At 40.0% G+C, this 24508-nt stretch overlaps 1 protein-coding gene across 1 annotated transcript in view; it reads left to right on the top strand.

Annotated features, from left to right (window-relative positions):
* Window positions 1-24508, top strand: part of LOC141139577 (vertebrate ancient opsin-like) — a 368310-nt gene that overhangs the window by 30240 nt on the left and 313562 nt on the right. The window contains exon 2 of the mRNA XM_073625848.1: window positions 4847-5175. Within this exon, the coding sequence (XP_073481949.1) occupies window positions 4847-5175 (329 nt within the window). The remainder of the gene's footprint in view (window positions 1-4846; window positions 5176-24508) is intronic.

The following is a 24508-nucleotide window of genomic DNA, read 5'->3' as shown; positions in this document are numbered from 1 at the left end:
GTGAATTGCCGCATTTAGCCACAATTAGACGCGTATAGAAGCGTTTAGCGCTTGAAATGCCTCTAAACTCAGCGTCTGAACTCATTTTTTTGCTTTCCAAAAAAGGCCTCTAAACGCAACTGCCTAAAAACGACATTAAACAAATCTGTGTATATGTACTGATAAGGTAACATTGGATGAGTTCAGGGGCAGCTGAAAAAAGCAGCCAACTGCCTCTGAACGTACGTTTACCAGCAGCATGGTACATGATGCCTTAAAACCTTTTTCTGACATTTGTTGGTTTCAAGTTAAAATCTTTTTTTTTTGCTAGAAAATTACTTAGAACCCCCAAACAGTATATATATTTTTTTAGTAGAGACTCTAGAGAATAAAATGGTAGTTGTTGCAATATTTTATGTCACACTGTATTTGCGCAGCGGTCTTTTAAATGGAAAAAAAAATGGAAAAATTACTTTAATGAATAAAAAAAAAAACTAACCAGTAAAGTTAGCCCAATTTTTTTTGTATAATGTGAAAGATTTTACGTTGCGAGAATCATGATCTTTTTATTCTAAGCAAAAAAATTGTGATTCTCATTTTGCCCAGAATCGTGCAGCTCTAAAATAACCTCTATTGTCTTTTATTCTTTTCTTCCTCTACTGAGATACTGATGTTATGCTGCACCATTCACCTCTGGCCAGCAGGGGATTGCTAAAGCCAAGCAAGCCCATAGACTTCTATGCAGAGTGCTGAGAATCCTGGAAGTTGTAGTTTGAGATGGCAGCCATATAATGGGGCCAACTGACTCCTTACACTACAGATCCCAATAGGCACTGTGCAGTAGGAGGAGGGAGAAATATTTTTTTATTAAACTGCCCGGGAAATTTCTTCCTCTTGACGCTGAAGGAGTTAGAGAGAGAGAGAGCGCGCTCTGCCTGGATATTCACCTGCTAGCGGAAGACCAAACCAGTATAGATCCGAGCCTGAGACTGGGAGTGAGGATATGCGGGGGCAGTGCAGCACCGTCCACATCACAGCACCTGCACCACTGCATCCATTCGCCCTCTGCTTCCCACTACTGATCACAAGAGACCTTTGGGGAGAGACCGAGGAGGTGCTTTTTCTACAGTGAGAGGTCACTGAAACATCACAGGGTTTGGCTACAGACTGGAGCTCCACTTTTGACAGGAAACATGTGACCTCCACTGCAATTTTTTTTTATGAACATTAACCACTTGAGGACCAGGCGTCGCAGTTATACTGCGGCAGGTTGTCTCCCCTGGGCGAGCCATCGTAGCTGTACGTCGGTCTCTTTAAAATCACTAGGGGGCGTGCGTGACGATGGAGCCGAAGCGCGTCCCCGGCGGTCGCAATGTCCGCCGGGCACCCACGATCGCTCCTTAGAGAGACAGAACAGAGGTCTGTCAATATAAATAGACAGACCTCAGTTCTGTCAGGGGTGAGGAGACAGATCTGTTGTTCCTAGTTGTTCTTACTGCTTAGGAACAGCGATCGGTCTCCTCCCCCAGGCAGTCCCATCCCACCCCACAGTTAGAAACACTCCCTAGGACACACATTTAACCCCCTGATCGCCCCCTAGTGCTAACCTCTTCCCTGCCAGTGACATTTATACAGTAACTAGTGGCTATTTTTAGCATTGATCACTGTATAAATGACAGTGCTCCCAAAAAAGTGTCAAAAGTGTCTGATCTGTCTGCCGCAATGTCGTAGTCCCAAAAAACGCTATAAAAAAGAGGAAAAATGTGGGACTTTGAGTGAAACATGCGGGAACACATGTCTCATCCCTATATCGTAACAAAAGGGGGGATTTTCGGGACTTTGAATAAGGTTGGTAGGAGTGGCTAAATGAAAAGTCGGTTTTGAAAAGGATACCTTTATTGTCAAAAAGCATCACAGCATAACATAAATGCAATGAGTAAATATGCAATCACATGTTAAAAACCACATATTGTAAAAACAGTAATGCAGCATGGCATGCCCATAGAATGGTAAATGATAAGATCTTCCATGTGGAAACAAAATAAGATCACAGAAATTTAGTACATACAGTATATTAAAATCAATAGATCATCGACAGAGTAGGGCCGACGCGTATTGTGTATATAAAAATTACACTCTTCAGGGGCAGGTGCACTTGGGTCTACAACAAAACATTAATAAATAAATATGTACCACGGTTGGAACCATATATAAGAGAAGTATATACATTTAGGGAGAAATGTAAACTCATCCCTATGGATACTTACAAGCCTGTAGAGTCTGAATCTGTGCACCCAGACAGGGAAGGCTGCCAAAGGTATCATTCTCGGGGAGCTGAGGTCGGAACCCGGCATTGAAAAGACTGGGCGCATACCATGATCCCAACAGAGATGAAAAACACATAGCCAAATGGTGGTAGGGGTGAGTTCAAATTCTAGAAATTAATTACAATAGGTGCATTGTAAATACGTATTAAAGTGTACCACTAATGAAATATAATATAATAGAAACCCAACACCACAAATCCATATAAAGGATATGAGTGTGATAAAATGAATGGGCTAGAGGGACTATAGTCTCACAGTAAGGATGTGGGTAAAAAAAACATCACGAAAGGAAATGGGGAAGAAAGAAAAGAGTGTGAAAAATGACAACTAAATACTAAAGGGACATAGGTATCAAAAAGGTGAGCAGATAATTACCTGATGTAGTGGTAACGAATATTTTTGTATGTAGTCCATGGAAGTGCAGTGAGAGACAGGACATGCTGCCTGGTGGAAAGGCTGACCCTAAAGTGGTTGTACACCCTGTGCAACCACTTTTACCTACAGGTAAGCCTATATCAAGGATTATCTGTAGGTGCTTGAAATATCTCCTAAACCTCCACGGTTTAGGAGATATTTACTAAAGAGACGAGCGCCGATGACTACGGTGCATGCACCCTTTAGAAAGGGCACATCGTGCCGTTTCTAATAGGGGTCATGCCATGACTGGTGGCTCCTGCGACAGGTAAGTGACACATAATGGGCTACAATGGGTTACTATGCGATGCAAAGTAGCCCATTATGCTTTACCTTTGCAGGGAAATAAAGAGGAAGTAAAACCCACCAGGGTTTATTTCCTCTTTAATAGGCACACTATATGCGCACAGAGTAATCAGCGGGCTCCTCCCAGCGTCACACAGGTGCAACAATTAGGAAAGGAAGCATACCTGTTAGATAAGCAACCACTGCCCATCCAAGTATGCATTTTCCCATCCGTGTGTTGATGCTGATGAAAAAACACAAACACCAGTGACGGAATGCCAAATTACATCATGCGCATGGTGTGGAGGTGTGGTTTCGATGCCAGGAAAGACCAGCCCGCCCAGTCCCCCCACAACAGCAAATGGAGGAGGGTTTCAGCAATTATGATTGCTATATCGTTTTATGAAACTTGCCACCACATATATATCTTCCTCAATAACACATAATAATATATATCCACTTAGCTTTTAGAGGTCTGTATAATTTGTCATATAACTCCTATAGCTATCATATGTGAGAAGTGTTTCATTTACTTCTTTATTGATCATGGCAATATAGAAGCCAGGAAAACATCTACTATATGTATTGTTCTTCAGGGTCTTGCAAAATCTATAGAGTTTGCAGACTGGCTGTCCTTATCTTTGACCTTTTCACTGACACATAGCATCCCTTGCATTTGCAATTCTTTTTGTGCATATGGTGCCTTTAGTCGCTTATCTGTACCGCTGTGAGTGACTGTTCCTTTAGTGATGACACCTTTCATTTTTTTTAACCTCCCCAAATGCTTTATTTGAATGTCTGAATATTGTTATCTTTATACCATGTTCTTGCTCAAAAAGATGTTTTATGAAATATCTCTATATACATATAAAATGCAATCTTATGGCTGTTACTTTGAGTTATGGCATGTGTGTTTAAAGCAGATAAGCTATAAACCATCTCCATATTTTTTCTGTGATTACACAATGATTTATTCAAACGAACCTTACATTTTTCAAGTTTTAAATAGCTGATTCCTTGTTTTAACTGTGTTTCACCTGACCTGCAGACATCTCCACAACTTTTTTTTTTATTGAGAGAAGTAAGTCTTGTTCCTTGATTGTATTAGTCCCTGCATTCATCATGCACAATACTATATAAGTAAAGTAGAGGTTTTCAAAATATCAAAATATTAACCAATATTTTCAGTGTACCACTTCCCCTATGTACTGTATAAGGGATACATTTAGAATAATGATTAAATGATTAAATTAAATGATTAAATTAATAACTATAGGATATTTTTTCTTGTTTTCAATTTGGATAGAGCAGGTAAGGGTTATAACCCCCTGTAAGATTTTTATTTTTCGCCATTTTTTTCCCAATGTGGAAATCTCCCTTCACTTCCTGTCCCATAGCCAAACAGAAAGTGAGAGGAAATCTTTGCAAATTAAGGAAATTCCCTGGGGACCCCCAGGTAACCAGATCGAATGTCCCCACTGGAACATTTTCACTCTATTACCTTTCTGGGGACAACCCAAAATTTGGGATTTTCTTTTACTTTCACTTTCAATGATAATGGTAAACGGGACAAGTAGAGAGCGTGAATCTCCTTAATGGGGGGCACAGACAACAATTAAAACTGACAAACATTCTAATCCCTCTCCACTGTATCTAAAATTAACCAGTATTTTACCTTTAGCTATACTTGGAGGTGTACCCCTTCTTCAAGGCCCAAATAATCCTTTTGGTTTGTTAGTAAAGCTACAATCACCTCAAGTTTATCTACATAATTATGAAATAGAAACACAAAAATGGTACATACCTTTAATATGATGGTTTCCTCCACTTTTATTTTATAGGAACAGTATCTCTGGTTTCTCTGGCTGTACTGTCTTATGAGCGTTACTGCACCATGCTCAGGAGCACAGAAGCGGACGTGACAAACTATAGGAAAGCTTGGTTGGGAATTTTAGTTTCTTGGGTATACTCCCTTTTTTGGACTCTACCGCCACTTTTTGGGTGGAGCAACTATGGCCCAGAAGGACCAGGTACCACGTGCTCAGTGAACTGGCACTCCCGCGATGTCACAAACACATCTTACATTGTGTGCTTATTCGTATTCTGTTTGGCGTTGCCTTTTATCGTCATCGTATACTGCTATGGAAGACTGTTGTTTGCCATTAAACAGGTAAGGAAATCCATGTGTTGTCATAGTGTTATAGTGAAAAGAAGTGTCATATGGTATTTGAAACATGATTCAGTCCTGGTATATAAAATATATCTTTATTTGTTTATATTATAAATATCTTTTGTGCCCAATTTGTTTGGACTTGTGGCAAAGTGGCAACGTGTGCATGCTGGAACCACCACCCTCTCTCTCCTGGAGGCCAAGTGAGGAATGTGATTTAAAGGGCATATATAAAGGCCATCTAAAGCCAAAATATTTTCTTTTTGTTATAGATACAGTAGGGAAGGGTTAAAACCCCTACCAGTTTTTTTTAATTGCTGTCTTTGTATCATTGGGGAAATTTCCATTCACTTCCTGTCCCAGAGACAGAACACTAAGTTAGTAGTTACACTGTCCTACTAACAGTTAGTCGACAGCTAGCTAACAAAACTGACAGAAGCAGTGTTGTTTCATTCCAAAACTGAATTTACTTCTGTGAATAGTTCTGAAAAACTGCAATAAAATCACATAGACTGAGGTTAAATATGCTTTTATATAAGTCTCTTACAAATGCATACAATGAATACATTTCTTGCAAACAACTACCTACAAATCACATTAAATACATTGTAATGCAATATATATATATATATATAAAATAAAATTAACCACTTAACAACCGCACCATAGCCGAATGACTGCTACAGCGCGGCTCGATATTTCTGGGAGGGTGTACATTGATGTCCTCCCAGAACCACGCTCTCGCGCGCCCCCTGGGGCGCGCACACGGAAGTATCCACATCACGGATCATGGTAAATGGGCGCTGACAGCGGCAGTTTACAACGTGATTGCTCCGTCAAATGACGGAGTGATCACTTGTAAACAAACCGCATCATGTCCGGTTCCTCTCTTCCCTCTCTGTACCGATCGGTACAGTGTGAGCGGAGAGGGGAGAGATCGGGTGCAGCAGCACTGTGAGCTGGATCTGTAGTGTCCACAGCACTGATCTGTGCCCATTGCAGCCTCATCCAGCCATCCATCCATCCTTGCTCAGCCATCCCTCTGTCATACTCATCTAGCCAGCCATCCATGCTCAGCCCCTCTGTCATACTCATCCAGCCATCTATCTATGCTCAGCCATCCCCCTGTCATACTCATCCAGCCATCCATACTCAGCAATGCTCATCCAACCATCCATACTCATCCATCCACCCCATCTATACTCAGTCATACACAGCCATACCCAGCCATACTCAGCCGTACCCATCCGTACCCAGCGGTCCCCAGCCGTACTTAGCAGTCCCCATCCATACTCAGCCATCCCATCCGTACCCAGCCATACTCAACCATACCCAGCCATACTCAATCATACCCAGCCATAATCATTCATGCTCAGTCATCCCATCCATACTCAGCCATCCACATTTATGGCTCAACCATGCTCAGCCATCCCAATCCACGGCTTATCCATCCCCATTCATGCTCACCAATGCCACATCAGTTCTCATCCATGCCACACCCATGCCACTACAATTCCTCACAAAAGTGTAATAGGTAGTCAAATTAGATTTTAAATGTATGCCCCTAAGACACTTGACGGTGCTCCCTGCATGTTGGGCCTCTATATGAGGCCAGGCTGTGGAAAAGTCTCCCACATGTGGAGTAGGAGAATCTATGGGGTGTAAATTTTGGTATGTACATGCTATGTGTTAGAAATATTGTATAAATGGACAACTTTGTGTAAAAAAAAAAATGCGTTTTCATATTCTTTCCACATAAAACAAAAACTTGTAGAAAAAAATTACATGTTCAAAAGACACATTATGCCTCATAGCTTATACGATGGGGTGTGTTCTTTCCAAAATGGGGTCATTTTTAAAACATTTCCATTGTCCTGGTGCTCCAGGGCTTTAAAAGTGTAAGTGTATCCTAGAACGCCTGAAGGTGCTCCCTCAATGTTGGGTCTCTGTATGTGGCCACGCTGTGTAAAAGTTTCACACATGTGGTATCGTCGTACTCAGGAGGAGTAGCAGAATGTGTTTTGGGGTGTAATTTGTGGTATGCATATGCTGTGTGTGAGAAATGACAATTTTGTGAAAAACAAAAAAAAATCTTGATTTTGCAAAGAATTGTGAGAAAAAAAAAATTCACCATGCCTCTTACTTACTTACTTTGGCATGTCTACTTTCTAAACAGGATCAATGTGGGGGGTATTTGTACTTTCCTGGCTTGTTAGGGTTTCAAGAAATTAGTCAGTACTTCAGGTGTGATCAATTTTCAGAGATTGGCACCATAGCTTGTGGACTCTATAACTTTCACAAAGACCAAATACTATACACCAATTTGGGTTATTTTTACCAAAGATATGTAGCAGTATAAATTTTGGCCAAACTTTATGAAAAAAAATTACTAATTTGCAAAATTTTATAACAGAAACAAAGAAAAATGCATTTTTTAAAAAGAATTTTCAGTCTTTTTTCTTTTATAACACAAAAAAACACCACCAAAAGACATCTCAATTTGTGTGAAAAAAAGGACAAAAAATTCATATAGGTACAGTGTTGCATGACTGAGTAATTGTCATTAAAAATGTGAGAGCACCGAAAGCTGAAAATTGGTCTGGTTAGGAAGGGGGTTTAAGTGCCCAGTGGGTAAGTGGTTAACAAACAATCAAACAATGAATGAACTTGCAATCATATGTGTATTAAAGGGAGAAAGGAGGCCTTCACTGGTTTGTTCTTCTGGAAGCTAAAATGGCAATCTAGACTGATGCTGATACTGAAACTTCCTGTATCCTGTTTCTGAAAAGAGTAGACTGCAGTCCGTGCAGAAAAAGTTCTTTAAAAAGTGCAGTCCATGCAGAAATATATGGCAAAGGTGATGAAAGTGCTGTGCTCCCCTTCCTCCTGTGCCCTCGCTCACCAGCTATCCATGTAAAGATTGTACTGTACTGGCGAAATATATCTTTCATAGATGCCATGAACACCCTATAGGTAGCTCCCTACTTAACACAATAATTAGTCAGACGGTACGGTAGATCTTCCAATGTGAGGGGAGTTCCCCTATTAAACAGGTGTCCCCATTGGAATATTTCCCCTAGCACTTGTCCTGGGGGCAGTGATAAAACTTTGGCCTTCCCCTCACTTTTTTTTCTTGGTGAAAATGATCATCAGTACAATAGATTAAAAGAGGGGGGTTGGTTGGGACTTTATATGAAGCACGGCTAAGAGAATAAGGTATGCAATCACGTTTGTTGATTCCAAACAAGTATACATTGACTGGTAAAATTATAACATGATAAACAATAGTAGCACCTTACCAGTTTAATGTACACAATGACAATATAATTCACAGTATAATGGTAATATATACATAGATATATAGTAAATTGTTCCAATTCATAATGAGCATGATTATGTTAATGGTGATAATAATTGGTTATAAAATTCCATATTATTAAATCTTGAAATCACATGATTGCAATGATGTAGCATAAGGCTGGGACTCTACGTGTTTCATTGAGATGTCCACTCATCAGGAGCAAAAAAGAAATGGATAAATCTATAAAAAGACAAATGATGCAAAGTGAACAGATGGTTGGCACGAGGGGAAAATACAAAGAGAAGGGATAGGATATTTCCCAAACACTCTTACCTACTTACCTACATATAAGTTAGGTATACAAGAAGTAGTGTTGGTGGCTGAAGGCACCATGGGAAGCAACATCCCCCGGGAGCTGTGGCCTCATATCCACGGCTACACTGAGGCACAAATAAGTGATATAAGAGACATCAGTGGTAGTGTAGTCCCTAATTGTCAATTAAATATTGGTACAGACTCTGTGGCAGTTCCAATGGATTTCTGTGAAAGAGAACATTGTGTGAATATATATAAAGAACTGCAAGTAGGCAGACTAGAGTACTACAGCCTAAGGGGCATGTAAAGGGGTCAAACAGGCCAGGTGGATTGTGAAAGCACTAGATAAAATAGATTGGTGAATCGTCCTGATGGGGTCACAGACAACAATGACAACAATGAAAAACTTGACAGTGGTTTCCTCACTTCATCCAAAGAAAAAAATAGTTTTGCTTAGAAACACACTTTATACAAAAAAATAATAATTTGGGCATGGTTTAATGCCTAAGACCCCTTTCACACATATGGACTGTTCATTTCATCAGTTCAGTCACGGCTTTTCAAAGAAAAAACAGATGAAGTTTTCATCAGTCTTTCATCAGCTGCTCATCAGTTTTTCATCAGTTTTTTTACATCCACTACCAAAGAAAAAACGCATGGAAAAACTGACCATTTGTCAATTTACATCCGTTTTTTATCCAATCCATTTTTTTTAACGGAAGAAAAATAGAGCTTCAAAAAAACAGATGTTGGCAGATGTAAACTGATGTAAATGGATGATCATCCATTTATATCCGTTTTTTCCATAAAGATGCATTGATGTCTGTTTTTCATCTGTCAATGGATGTACGAAAAATGGACAGTCGGACCACATGTGTGAAGGGCCAACTACTGGCATAATCACCACATGGTGAAGCCAATCATCCCTCTAAGAGGATATACTGTATCAGATCCCAGTCGAAGAATATCAGACCCATCATACAATATCCCTATTCTTTAAGAATGTTCTTATGGTATGCACCCACAGGCACAGGGACAAGTACAAAGGTTTCCTGCTGGAAAAAAAAAAAACAAAAGCACTGTGGGTGTAACATAGTCATATCTTTGAACTGATGATTATGTTGTCTTCACACCAGATATGCAGAACGACTATGGAATAATAGGAATCCTTTTATTTTTAGTTCTTTATTGTTATTGCTATAAAACATTTCTAAAATGCATCGTAACAAGTCAGTATGCAACCATATCCCCATGTTTTTATTCCAAGAGACAACTGTAGAGCTATTGATGTGCATTCCATAACATATTTAACTCACATGCTACAGCATACTGAAGTCTTATACAATACTGTTATACACAAAATAAACCATAATCGTTGATTGTGGATTTTATAGACACAAACAGCTTATGACTCCCATATTGATACATGTGATCAAATATAGGCATGCCATTCCAGGTCAGGATGGCCAATAAATGTTACAAGCAAATGCTCTTATTTAACAGTCCTGCTATTGTTTTCTTTCTGCATGGTAAAGCTCAGAAGACCCCTGAGACAGGCTAGTACAGGAAATCAGTTCCAAGATGGCGAATATCTGTCTGCGACATTTTTTTTTTTTACACTACTACAGTAAAAATTTCTATTTTCATAGGGTTTTATATATATATATATATATGCAACTAACTGTTTAACAAACATATTTTATTACATTATACAGACTGAAGACACAAGAAACAGGTTAAAAACAGGTATTCCTACCAAAAAATCCCAAAGTGATCATCACAAAATATATAAATACACCCTAAAATATAGATCAATATATCAAAAAGCTTATACCAAACAAATAGTAAGGTTGTAGTAATCACATAGCAGTGGTGCTATATAATTGCTACATCTTTTTTGCTTTACATAATTAATATGGAGTTTTGGAGCTTCTCCTTGAAGCATGTGCTAACAGGTAAATTTCTTGTTGCCCATAGCATCCACCTACCTTCCAACAGTCACTTCTACAGCCCAAGTCTGAAAATGATATAAGAATGATGATTGTTTGCTGTTAGCAATAAGAAATGCTTCTGTTAAAACACTGTTCGTGCATAAGCCCCAAATTTCCAGTTAAACCCTTTTACGTTTTACCTTTTAAGGAGATCAATTTCCACCACAGACTATGATATTGGGGCTGATTTACTAAAGGCAATTAGACTGTTCACTTTCAAGGGAATGCGCCTGGGAGTCACCATTGTGGCATGGTGCTCTCTGTACTCACGACACTCATTGTGTCCTGAATGCAGAATGTACTGGGTATGTGCCAGTGACATCATCGGATGGAATCAATGTGAATATCTACTAAAATTGCTACATAATAAATTTTGTAATTTATAGCAGTATTAGCCTTCGTTCACATTGGAGCGACTTGTCATGTGATTTGACAGGTCAAATCGCATGACAAGTCACACCCTTTTGCCGTCAATTGCACTGTTCAAAACGGTGCAATGCCAACTTTGTGCTGCCGCATCGATTTGAAAAAGTAGTTCCTGCACTACTTTTGATGATTTCGGGTGCGGTTTGCATAGACATCTGTGCATGAAGCCACATAGATGTCTTCCAAGTCGCACCTGAAGTCACACTGGCGGCTTTGTAATCATGCAATTTCAGATGAAGTGGCAGTATTTCAAAGCTGCATTTAATGTGAAAAAGGTCTTAAACTCAAAAGTAAACATTTATTATATTGCATGTAAATTAAGGTCAAACAAAACTTTCAACCAGTGCACTCTGGATCACAAAAAAAAAAAAATTATATATATATAATTTAAACAAAGAGCAACCCGTAGTGAGACTCAAGTAGTCTAAATCATAAAAAGAAAACAATAATTTTCATACCGTGCTTCTAAACATCTATTACAAAATACATATATAAAACAACGCATAATAAATGGTGAATCAATTATTATATGTGTAATGTCCGTACACCACCACCAGATGTCTCCAATCAAGTGAAAGTAAAGTGATGTCTTCTTATGCCCAGTAAACACAATGAGATTATCGGACAAATGATCGTCCGTTTTTTTTGCATGCTAATCTCAGATCGAATCTGATGAGTTTACTAAAGTCACGGAAATTTTCGTACGACAGAATAAAAATTCGGAAGTGATGTCATGTGTTGTAATGCATTTGTATTGCATTTTCAAATGACAGCTGTACTGATTAAATAAAAATCATACAATCTGGCATCGTTCAAAAAAAAAAAAAACATGCATATTCGATCAAATAATATTGGATGAACTGTCCTGATCGTCTTTTGAAAGCTCTGTACCAACGATCAGATTATCATACGATCGCTCCGAAATCAGTATTTTTTGTACCATCTTCTGATTGTGTGTGCCGGGCATTAGTAGTTCATCCATAAATATGAAAAAAACAAAAGATGCTTTCTTTCACTAGCCCCTAGGCCTACATCCTACTCACTGGACGTATATGACACCCATTACAGGTAGTCATAATAAGCATGTGCAGCAGAGATGCATCCTCCAGGGAAAGAAAATGGCCCAAAAACAATGTACACCCACCAAACGAGGGTATGGTGAACCACATATATCAAGGAGAAAAGAGGGAGCTCCTCATAGTGCAGTTTGTAACTTTATTTTCATTGTAATAAAAGAATAACACTTACAATGTTGCAGATCAATAAAAGCCCATAAACAGGCAGGCACGCCAATCGCGTTCAGCCTGCATTCCAGAGAGCTCCCTCCAAAAAGCTCTGGCTGAGCTCTGCTGAATGTAAATTCAGGTCCCCACTCCCTGGTTTCTGACATCTCAGACACGCTGTTTAAATTCTGTACTTTGAACAGATGTAGAGGAGAGAGGGATGCAGATAAACAGGTACAACTTATGCAGGAGGGTTTGTTTTATCTCTGTGTATCACCTGAGGCCAATCACTTCACTGGGTATATGGAAGGGTTTACAACCACTTTAAATGTCATGGATGTACTCTGTAATATATGTTAAGCTAAAAAGAGAAAAGGGCCTAAGAATAATTTATAACATTGTTTTAGAAACACTTAATTATACAAATTAGCCAGAGATAATAATAAAAATACATTTAAAGCTGAACATCAAGAGGATATAAATGACACATATTATTCTGCACTGTAATCATTAATACATCATTGTTTTTTTTAATTCAGACAGTGTAAGTACCTGAAATTGACTTGGTATTAGTTTCTTCCAGTCTACAGTACACTCTGTTCAGCAGGGTTCAGAGAGGAGGAGGAAGAAGCTGTACAAAGAGTCTGCTGAGTTTCATCACAAGGAGTTTGCTGTTAGGAGGAGAGACCAGAGGGACAGAGAGAGGAGATCATCACTGTGCTGCTTCTCCTTAATCTGTCCAGTCATAGGATGGGAGTGAGGAGGTGACTTGTAACAAGTCCTCATGTACACTGCTGCTGTTAAAAGGACGTTCAGAGGCAGAGTTGGCTGCTTTATCTTATGTGTACATGTACACAGGTTCGTTTAATGTGGTTTTTAGGCAGTTGCGTTTATAGGCTTTTCTTTGAAGGCAAAAAAATGAGTTCAGATCTCGACGTTTCCGACGTTTCAGACGCCAGGCGCATTTACAGGCGTTTTTCATTTTTGGCTAGGTTGAAAAAAATAATTTTTTTTTTTCAAATGCTTCTAAACGCAAATGCAGCTAAATGTGCCATGTAAACGTGGCAAAACTGATGTTTTAAACGTGGGTTACTATCTGTCAAGTTAAATCGTTCAGGAGAGGTTGAAAAATCATCCCGTGTACATTAAGCCTAAAAGGGAAACAAATGCAAAGAAAGATCAGGTCACCTTCCCCCTTAAAGAGGGCTGTGCTGTGGAACAGAGCTGTGTAAATCTCATACCTGGATGGAAAGAAACAGATATGACAGCCCCCATATATATTTTTTTTTTCTGTGCAGTATAATATATGCCTGAAAGTTAGCTTTAAATGTAGGTTACTATATCACAATGAAAGTAGCCACACACTCAGACATCAAGAACCTATATTCACTGTGCAGCTTTATTCAGTCTTAAAACTTTAGAAAACAAATTGAGACCCCCGGTAAGGATAAAGATCACTACTAAGCCTATATTATATCAGATTGTGGAAACTTGGATTTTTTTTTTTCTAATTGTGTGCTATAATTTTAGTGAACATCTCCCAAAGTAGGCTGGGTTCACATATGCCCGGCTCAAATTGTCCATTTTTAATTCAAATAAAAAAAACATTTGTTCAGCAGTTCAGGTGCGTTTTTGATGCAGTTCTGATACAAATTTGCAAGGCTCAGGACTGGATTTTTCTCGTCAAATTTGTTTATTATTTTTTAAATAGAACAAAGATTGACAAATTGAGTACATACAAGGATGGCGGTGCAATAAAGCTAAACATATCGATTTATGAACAGAATTAGTACATAACAATGTAAAAATGTAACGAGTAGAGCAACAAATAAACCAATAAAGTATTACATCAAAAGTATTAGAATATTCCATCAGAAGAAAAAAAACAAGCTAGTGGCTATTGGTTCATTTTGCAAGAACAGTAATTAGGAGATCAATCTAATAGGTATATATTAAAAACAGAAAAGATAATTGGGACGATTCACAAAAAAAGGAGAGCGCAAAATCCAGCACATCCCCGCATAGAAACCAACCAGCTACAAGGTTTGAGGACCGGATTTTTGTCACAGCTGCATTTTTAGTGCTGGCCAATGCATAGTAGAATAAGGATGTCAACTCCTGTAGTAGTAGAGCAATCCCTACTGAAATCCTTAACTGAATCCTGAACACGTGCAATTCAGAAGCGTTCCCATAGAACTCAATGAGCTTGGAATTCGTCCCTGAACCGCACCGCAGTGCTCAGAAAACACACAGGACTCTTTATAAATTTGCACTGTGGATGCTCCACATGTAGGTGAAGTGCTTCAATGGAAATCGATGTTAATTCACATGTCATGCGAATTGGATGCAGTTCATAACACATCCAATTCACATATATGTGAACCAAGCCTAGGTGCCAGTTCACACTACAACGACTTGGGATCCGACTTGTCAGACCTCAAGTTGCCCCAAGTCGCTGGACATAAGAAATTCCATTGAAGTGAATGAGAGCCGTCTTAATGTACACTACTGAAGTTGCTCCGACTTCAGAAAAGGTTTCTGTACTACTTCAAGGCGACTTCTAGGCAACTTGTACCCATAGATTTTAATGGAAGTTGCCTCCATGTCAGATCTCCATCTATATTGAAGCGACTTTACAGGAAAAAGAAAATAATTTACACAGGTATTTCCCACGTTTACACAGGCAACCCCCTCCCTCCCACAGAGCTGATTATTATGTGATTGGCCACAGCCAAAGTCGCCTGTCCTGGAGGCAACTTTAAGTTGCGTTGTAAGTTGCGCAAAGTCGCGCTGAAGTCGCCTCCAAATCGCCTTGCAAAGTCACGCTGTAAGTCGGGTTGCCCCTGTGTGAACCGAGCTTAAGGCTCCATGCACACTAGCCTTTTGTTAAGCTCCTAGAAGCTGTGTTTTTTTTTTCTGCTGCTAGAATAAAACATTGTTTTATCCTACATATCCATGCACGTTAGGCTAGTAGTGTTTTGTTTTCAAATCTTCAGCATCAAGAAAAGGGAAAATTTATTATCAAATACTTACCGTAATTTTCCTTTCCTGATGGACTCCATGGCAGCCTACGTGTGGGTTAACCCCGCCTCCTCTCCAATGCTATAGGACCCCATTCCCATAAATGAGTACTCACCACTAGCTACTGCGTTCCGTAACTAGCCTACTCTATGACCAATGGGTGGGAACTCCGTCTGCCATGGAGTCCATCAGGAAAGGAAAATTACGGTAAGTATTTGATAATAAATTTTCCTTTTTCCTGACAGACTCCATGGCAGCCTACGTGTGGGAAATAACTAGCCGACCACACGGGTGGGTATGTTGAATCAAACCAAAATTTTAATTTGTCCTATCAACCGATAGGATTCTCAAAGCAAAGTTTACAGAGGACAATGAAGCAGGCTCAATACAGTAGTGAGACATGAAAGTATTGATAGAGGCCCACGAGGCCGCTTTGCATATGGTGTCTGGGGCCACGTGTCGAGCTGCCGCCCATGAAGCCGCCATTCCCCTGGTGGAGTGAGCTGTCACCGCCTGTGGAGGGGCCAAGCCCTTCGCCCTGTACGCTTGTTGAATAGTCTGTACAATCCAAGTAGCGAGTGTCCTAATCAAAGCTTTTTTCCCTTTATTGCTTCCTCAGTGTAAAATAAATAAATGGTCAGAACGTCTGAAGTTATTCTCAAGTATTCTTTGATTGCTTTAATTAAAGGTGACACCATGTTGAAGTCAAAGCCTCCGATTTCCTCTTCTTCCTGAGAATCATCATCTGAGGAATCAAGAGAGGCCGCATAAGGCTGGAACGTGCCCGGGTCTTCACGGGGTTCATCAGCCGGGGGGCCAGACAGCGAAATAGACTGGCTCAGCGTGTGGGGCGAATCCAGCTCTTTCAGGGATTGCTGTACCACACGTTTAACTAGAGATTCCAAGTGTTGGTTCTCTGTTTCCTTTTCCCTGACCGCCCGGGCATAGCACCGATCACATAGTGATTTGCCCTCCGGAACTCTTGTTCCACATCCCCAGCAGGCTCTTCGATCGGAGCGGCTGTCATGGCGGTGGGAGCGGTGTCTGGAGGAGGAATGAGATCGTCTCCCCTGGTGGTGGTCTCCAGATGCAGAGTCTCGTCTGGATCTTGAAGGAGACTGGCGTTGTGGCCTGGCAAGGTCTTTATCATTCTGGACCGAAATCTGAGGGTCCGATCTAGAAGGGCTGGAAAAACACAGTAGTGAAGGGGAAATGATGGGACCAACATCAGAAAACGCATATACCATGCGGCTGACCTTCCATCCCTCCCCTCTTAAGCACATACCTTGTGCGAGAGGGCTGGCCACTTAAAGGCGGTGAATTATCCATGATTTGCTTCTTCTAGAAGAAGTGCGACACAATGCAGCTGGTCTGCAAAAAGAGAAAAAATGGCCTGAATGGGCCAACAACCAGTAAGGAGGAGTCCCTTGCCCCTAAAGCAATTACAACATATCATCATAGATCAAAGGAGAAATTTTTCCTCCGCCCTTCTATATATATATATATATATATATTTTTTTTTTTAAACGCAAATTGCACTTAGTAAAATATAAACACATTTCTTTTTTTTTTTTTTTTTAATTGAATTAAATAATTTAATATATTATTTTTCTCTTTTTTTTTTTTTTTTACGAATTGCACTTAGTCAAATATATACATTTTCAACACACAAAGTATACCTATGTGCTGCAAACACTCACCTAAAGTTGACCAGAGCTGGGCATGGGGAAGACCGCTCCACTCCCATTCACTGTGAGGGAAATCCCACTGTGAGGGAGTCTCAGAGCGGTATTTGAAGCTCCCCGCCCGTGACGTCACCGCCCACGACGCGCCTGCGCCGTAGGTCAGCGATCGTACCGCGCATGCGCGGTTCCAGAGCATTACACCGTATTACGCGTGCGCGAGCCAAGCCTCGGTCTCGAGGAGGCTACTGCGCATGCGCGAATGGCGCGAACGCCGTACCCGGAAGTGGTGAGGCGAGCTGGAACGCACCAGCGCTCCAGCCGCCATGAGGGGCGGAAAAGGACCCAAAAGCGACCGGTCTCACTGACATAGAGGCCGGAGATACCTGAGGAAAGACAGGATACACAGAAAAACACTGCCATGGAGACAAACATGCTTCCGACCTTGCCAGCCGTTGATACGTCCAGAAGTTTTCGGCATACAGAGGCAACCATCCCTCCACCACAAGGGGAAAACCTTCGGCCTCAGACGCTACTCGCCCGCCCGTGGCTGGGCCCTGAGCTGCACCGCAAGAGGTATGCCATAATCCTGGATCCGTCCGACCGGACGTGAACATCTTGAGTAGGTCCATTGGAGGAGGACAAAAAAGGAACGCAGTAGCTAGTGGTGAGTACTCATTTATGGGAATGGGGTCCTATAGCATTGGAGAGGAGGCCGGGTTAACCCACACGTAGGCTGCCATGGAGTCTGTCAGGAAACAGACTTTTTTTTTTGTAACTTTTTTTTGGAGTGTTTTCCCAGCAGAAAAAAAAAACAAAACACAAAATGCTCCTAAACGCTACTAACAGCTTTTTTTTTTTTTTATGTACTGTAAAAATGCTAATAAAATGCTAATGCTTCTAAAAGCTTCTAAAAGCTACTAAGATGCTACTACGAGCCAGTACAAAAATTCTGTTATCAGCATTTTTCATATAGTGTTTTTTTATAGCGTTTTTTTGAGCTTATAAAAATGCTAGTGTGCATAGAGCCTTAGGAAATGTCCTCTCCTCCTTCTTGCTCTAGGGACAACTATAGATTTTAGACTCCCCTTCACTTTCTTGCTTGGAGACAATGGTCACCAGTAGATACTGTGGGGTGATTATCCCAATAAGGGAAAAAACATTTTTTTACTTTACAGAGGGTGTAATCCTTCCAAAAAAAAAAAAAAAATTTTAAGTAAAGGCAAGTGAAGTTGAGTGTGAAATTAATAAGTAGTGCAGTCACTGAAGAATTAAATATTGTATGATCAAATCTAATGTTTCCAGTAAAAGACATAGTTTCTGATTGAAATGAAACTATAATTAAAACAGAAAGAAAACATTATTTAATACATTGTACACAAGGACTGGAACAATGTCAAATTAACTAACTGAATGTGACTTCCCTTTTTAATACTCCCTTTAATAGTGATTAATGAGAATATACACTTGGAATGTGGCTTTATGACTCCACATGCATAATTTATACTGCTTTCTATTATGCTAAGATAATATTTGTTTGGTCTTTACTTGATTGTATAACTTGTAACATTGATTAATGTGTCTATGAGAAAACATTGTGGAGAATTAGAATGTGCAACGATGCTAATATTTTCCTGTTCCACTAGTAACAGTAATTAGAGGTCTTCTGGGGCATTGAGAAGGGTCCCTACTGTATTTGTTGTGGCACCCCAGAGTCAAGTGTACCACTAACATAGTATGAGATGCAATCATCAGCTATTGTCTGCTCCGTGCAGCTGCATGCACAAGATCATCTCCTGATAGGAGGACTTACTTTGACTATAGTTGTCATGTTAAGGGCCAGGATGTTCATTCCTTCAAAATAATATTAATATGATTTTATCCTACTAGTACAGGTGTCCCTCGAAGTGAAATTTACTGGCAGGACGCCAAAACTTACAAACGGCACTAATTTTTTACTGGAAGAATTCATGAAATTTACTGACGGAGCTACATTTTATTTTACTGACACTGCAAAAAAGTACCTAAAATTACAGTTTTCAGTGTTAAACAGTGCAACCTGGGTTGCACTTATACCAGTTTTTAAAGATCGAGTACGAGTACCGATACTTTTCCTCAAGTACTCGCGCATACTGATTATCGATACCTATTTTTAAATTTTTTTTAATTTACATTTTTTTTTTTGGTGGAAAGGTGGGGAGGGGTGTTATTGTTTAGGGTGGAGAGGTGGGGAGGCTGTTATTGTTTAAGGTGTAGAGGTGGGGAGGGGGGTTATTGTTTAAGGTGGGGAAGGGATTATTGTTTAGGGTGGAGAGGTGGGAAGGGGGGGTTATTGTTTAGGGTGGAGAAGGGATTATTGTTTAGGGTGGAGAGGTGGGAAGGGGGGGTTATTGTTTAGGGTGGGGAGGGGCGTTATAGTTTAGGGTGGAGAGGGGTTATTGTTTAGGGTGGAAAGGTGGGGAGGGGTATTATTGTTTAGGGTGGCAGTTGCATGGTCAGCTAGCAGCCATCTTTTTTATGGGCAGCAGTGCCCGTAACAGACATTTACGGGCAGCCCGAAAATGGCCTTGAATTACATATGTGTGGGCAACACTGCAGGTACAGGGCAGAACCTCCACCACTTTCAGAGAAGTATGATAGACATATTCAGTGTAGCATGGTCCACATGGCTTCATTTCAGATACTCTGAAAATCTATCCTTATATACAGTATATAACAAACTTAATACTTAATACTTTAATACATATTCCTTACTTGGAATAGACAGCAATATATTGTCTAATATTTACAGGGATGGTGTGACCCCCGTGTCTATATTGTTCTACACCTTACTCTAATAGGTTATTCTATGTGAGGTTTTTTTAACTTAATGGTCAAATCACCAATCATTTTAGCTAGAGCCATCAATACTATTAGGCCACTTGGGTGCCCTTGCACGCTTGTGATCTTATTTTTATTCTTTATTTTTTATATTTTTTATTTTTTATTTTTCTTGTTAATCAGTTTCGGATTTGTTATAATCTGATCTGATTCCTACAGTCCCAGTGACATGGCTTGCATATTATTGGCTACAATACAGAGTATAAGCTCACTTGGCTGATGTTTGCTTTTGCCCTGAAATCAACTACATTTTAATTAGTAACACACAGGTCCAGATTGCCCAAATCAAAAATGGCGGCGGTGGCCTCGGACGCCCTGATCTCAGAGGGGGGCGTTCCCTTGTTTGTGATCGTTTCCCATATAGGTGGTGTGTCAGCATGCCGCCCGTACTCCAGGAAGACGACAGCTTTGTCGAAACAGCGTAGGGAGGAGCGGCGTGCTGACGTCACCACCACACCACGCTGAACCCGGAAGGAACGGGCAGCAGCTGAAGCCGGCCGGCACTTAGTGATTTTTAAAGCGATTTTTACTGCACACACTGTAAGTGTTATTCTTTTATTTAATTAAAGAGTTTTTACTGTATTACACTATGGAGTGTTCTCTTTTCTTGCTTACCTGTGGATTGGGAGCGGAAACATCTTCACTAGGTTGAGTTCCTGGAGTGGTGGCCCGTGTCATATACCTTAACAGAGACCCAGTGGCTGGGGGATACAGCCACTTGCGTGTAAGATCTCTGTGACAGGAGATCTTTGGATCTGGTAAGGGGCCTATATACTTGAGGTGGAGGAACTCCCTGTAACATCACGCTCCTTAGGGAGACAGTTTTTCTTGCATGCCTTACATCACTTGAAGAGAGGGTGCCTTTCTCCTTCTATCCATAAAGTTTTTGTATCCATAAGGACTTTATTCTTTGAATATATGGACTCATTTTAACCGTTTTCGATCATTGAATCCCCTTTTTTCATTATCATTTAATATTCTATCAATGTGATTTAAATTTTTTAGATATTGAATTCTTTTAATTTTTTTTGTTTATGCTTGATTGTCACTGAGTTGGTTTCATCAATTATGATCACGTTTATTCACTGTTAGCGCAGCCGAATATTTGTATAGATATAACAAACTTAAGCTGGCCATAGACAATTCAAATGTCGTCCAGTTCGGTAGGAACCAGCTGAGATATGAGATATAACCTGGGTACAAGCAACCTGCCGGATTTTACATGTGATTTTTTTTACATGTGATTATTGCAAACAGCTAGCAATAATCACTGTGTGTTCTCCCGGGGGGGTGGCTTCCCCCTCCCCCATGCTTGGAGAATACAATGTTTTCACAGGAGGCATTCCCCTGTCAATGCTGACTGTGTTGATGGAGGAATCAAACAAATTTCATTGGTTGCAGGAAAAAAATTTGCTCTGTCTATAGGGCTGCTCACATAAACTTGACACCTCTGGGATGGTTTGGAGTGGGGGGTGGCACCCAGAAGAGGCCTACATATAACCATCCCCCTTTTCCCTTCTCCCCTTTTAGTTCCCCAATCATTATCTTTACGGGAGACATTTGCCAGTACAAAAAATACCGACCAACATTCTGCCTGTGTGTATGTCGGTCTGTCCAACAGAACCAGCTGGCTTGTGTCAGACGAGCATGCTGAAAAACTAGCAGCTGATCAGAGTGTTCTGCTGGGGGGCTGTCCCCCTGTCAGAACACAACAGCTCAGCGGGGGAGATCACTGGACTAACCCCGCATGGTTAGTTCTATCCCCATACATCCCATTCTATTTCAGTTTATTTATTTATTTATTTCTTAGATCCATCTTTTCTAATATCCTTCTAATGTAAACTCCTTTACAGCTGTGCTCATGAGTTTACATACCCTGGCAGAATTTATGATTTCTTGGCCATTTTTCAGAGAACACGAATAATAACTCAAAAACATTTCTTTCACTCATGGTTAGTGTTTGGCTGAAGCCATTTATTATCAATCAACTGTGTTTACTCTTTTTAAATCATAATTACAACAGAAACTACTCAAATGACCCTGATCAAAAGTTTACATACCCCAGTTCCCAATACCATGTATTGCCCCCTTTAACATCAATGACAGCTTGAAGTCTTTTGTGGTATTTGTGGATGAGGCTCTTTATTTTCTCAGATGGTAAATCTGCAAAAAGCCTCCAGTTCCTGTAAATTCTTAGGCTGTTTTGCATGAACTGAACGTTTGAGATCTCCCCAGATTTGCTCAACGATATTGAGGTCAGGAGACTGAGATGACCACTCCAGAACCTTCATTTTATTCAGCTGTAGTCAATGACAGGTCGACTTGGCCTTGTGTTTTGGATCATTGCCATGTTGAAATGTCCAAGTACATCCCGTGCGCAGCTTCCTGGCTGATGAATGCAAATGTTCCTCCAGTATTTTTTGATAACATACTGCATTCATCTTGCCATCAATTTTGACCAGATTTCCTGTGCCTTTGTAGCTCACACATCCCCAAAACATCAGCGATCCACCTCCGTGTTTCACAGTAGGAATGGTGTACTTTTCATCATAGGCCTTGTTGACTCCTCTCCAAATGTAGCATTTATGGTTGTGGTTAAAAAAACTAAATTTTAGTCTCATCACTCCAAATGACTTTGTGCCAGAAGGTTTGAGGCTTGTCTCTGTGCTGTTTGGCGTATTGTAAGCGGGATACTTTGTGCCATTTGCCTAGTAAATTGACCATGCAGCCCATCTTTCTTCAAGTGCCTCCTTATTGTGCATCTTGAAACAGCCACACCACATGTTTACAGAGAGTCCTGTATTTCATCTGAAGTTAGTTGTGGGTTTTTCTTTGCATCCCAAACAATTTTCCTGGCAGTTGTGGCTGAAATTTTAGTTGGTCTATTTGACCGTGGTTTGGTTTCAACAGAACCCCTCGTTTTCCACTTCTTGATTAGAGTTTGAACACTGCTGATTGGCATTCTCAATTCCTTGGATAGCTTTTGATATCCCTTTCCTGTTTTACACAGTTCAACTCAATTTTCCCGCAGATCCTTTGACAATTAATTTGCTTTCTCCATGACTCAGAATCCAGAAACGTCAGTGCAGCATTGGATGAAATATATAAGGGTCTGTCGTGAGTCCAGAAACTCACTGACCTTTTATACACACACACACATTAATTACAAGCAAACAGATCACAGGTGAGGATGGTTACCTTTAATAGCCATTCAAACCCCTTTGTGTCAACTTGTGTGCATGTTATCAGGCCAAAATCACCAGGGTATGTAAACTTTTAATCAGGGTCATTTGGGTAGTTTCTGTTGTCATTATGATTTAAAAAACAACAACAGTAAACACAGTTGATTGATGATAATAAATGGCTTCAGCCAAACACTAACTATGAGTGAAAGAAATGTTTTTGTGTTATCATTCATTTTCTCAGAAAAATGGCCAAGCAATCATACACTCTGCCAGGGTATGTAAACTTATGAGCACAACTGTATCTCTGTGGAATAATCATTAATTTAGAGTGTTCTGATATTCTATTGTCCATGTCCCTGCTGAATTTATCCTTGGTACATAGCAATTCTAATTCTGTATAGACAAAAACAAGCTCATAATGTACTTACCAGTCTTTGAAATATTGTTTAGTTGTGCACTTTAATATAATGAATCTCCACATGCAACTATGCAAACCTTTTTCCAACAATCATCTACAATTCAGGGCATTGATATATTCGTCTTCCTGGCTCTGTACGCATCTCATTATAATTTAACATGTTTACATGTACTGTATACTTTTATGACACTTTTATGCAATTTCTATATTGTTTTAGATGTAACTCCCTATGAGAAACATAAGAGATTAAACTAAAATAAGTAACCATGAATTACTTATTGGAGTGTCAGCATTGCAAACTACAAACCTAATTATGTTGTGGCTTTTATTTGTCATTTTGTTTTTTCCCCCTTAAATAAATACCAAAAAAGTAGGTAATAATATGAAATTCACAACTAATGCAAACCAGGAAACTAAAGCTGGCCGTAAATGAATAGAAATTCGTGCTGGTTTAACGAATTTTGATCCATGCATGGGCACCCTGGTTGTACAGAACCCTGTTATTTATTTTTTTCCCCAAACAATCAGCGTTGCCAACTATACCCCCCCCCCCCCCCCATTGCAGAAAGGCACCTCAGCTTTTTAGGTATCGCCTTTGGTTATCATTTATAACAACATTCCACTTTTTCTCCTCTCTTCCTCCTTTCCAATACAGAACAGTGAGAGTATTCCAACAATCCACAATTATTTCCTCCCTCTCTTATTCAATATTGTCTCATAAGTGGCTCTCCAACCCTTGTCTCATAAAAAGAATATAGTTTAATCGATTTGCTAAAACAAATAAAACAAACATATAAAACCATAAGGATTATTACACTCATGTTTTTCAAGTGCTAACAGCACTACTGTGTATTGTTCGCTTTGTTTATTAACCATTTCAGCCCCGGAAGG

The sequence above is a fragment of the Aquarana catesbeiana genome, linkage group LG04, assembly GCF_042186555.1.
Source record: "Aquarana catesbeiana isolate 2022-GZ linkage group LG04, ASM4218655v1, whole genome shotgun sequence".
Lineage (NCBI taxonomy): Eukaryota > Metazoa > Chordata > Amphibia > Anura > Ranidae > Aquarana > Aquarana catesbeiana.
Note: the sequence above shows the minus strand (reverse complement) of the source record. Positions and strands in the feature narration are given on the sequence as shown.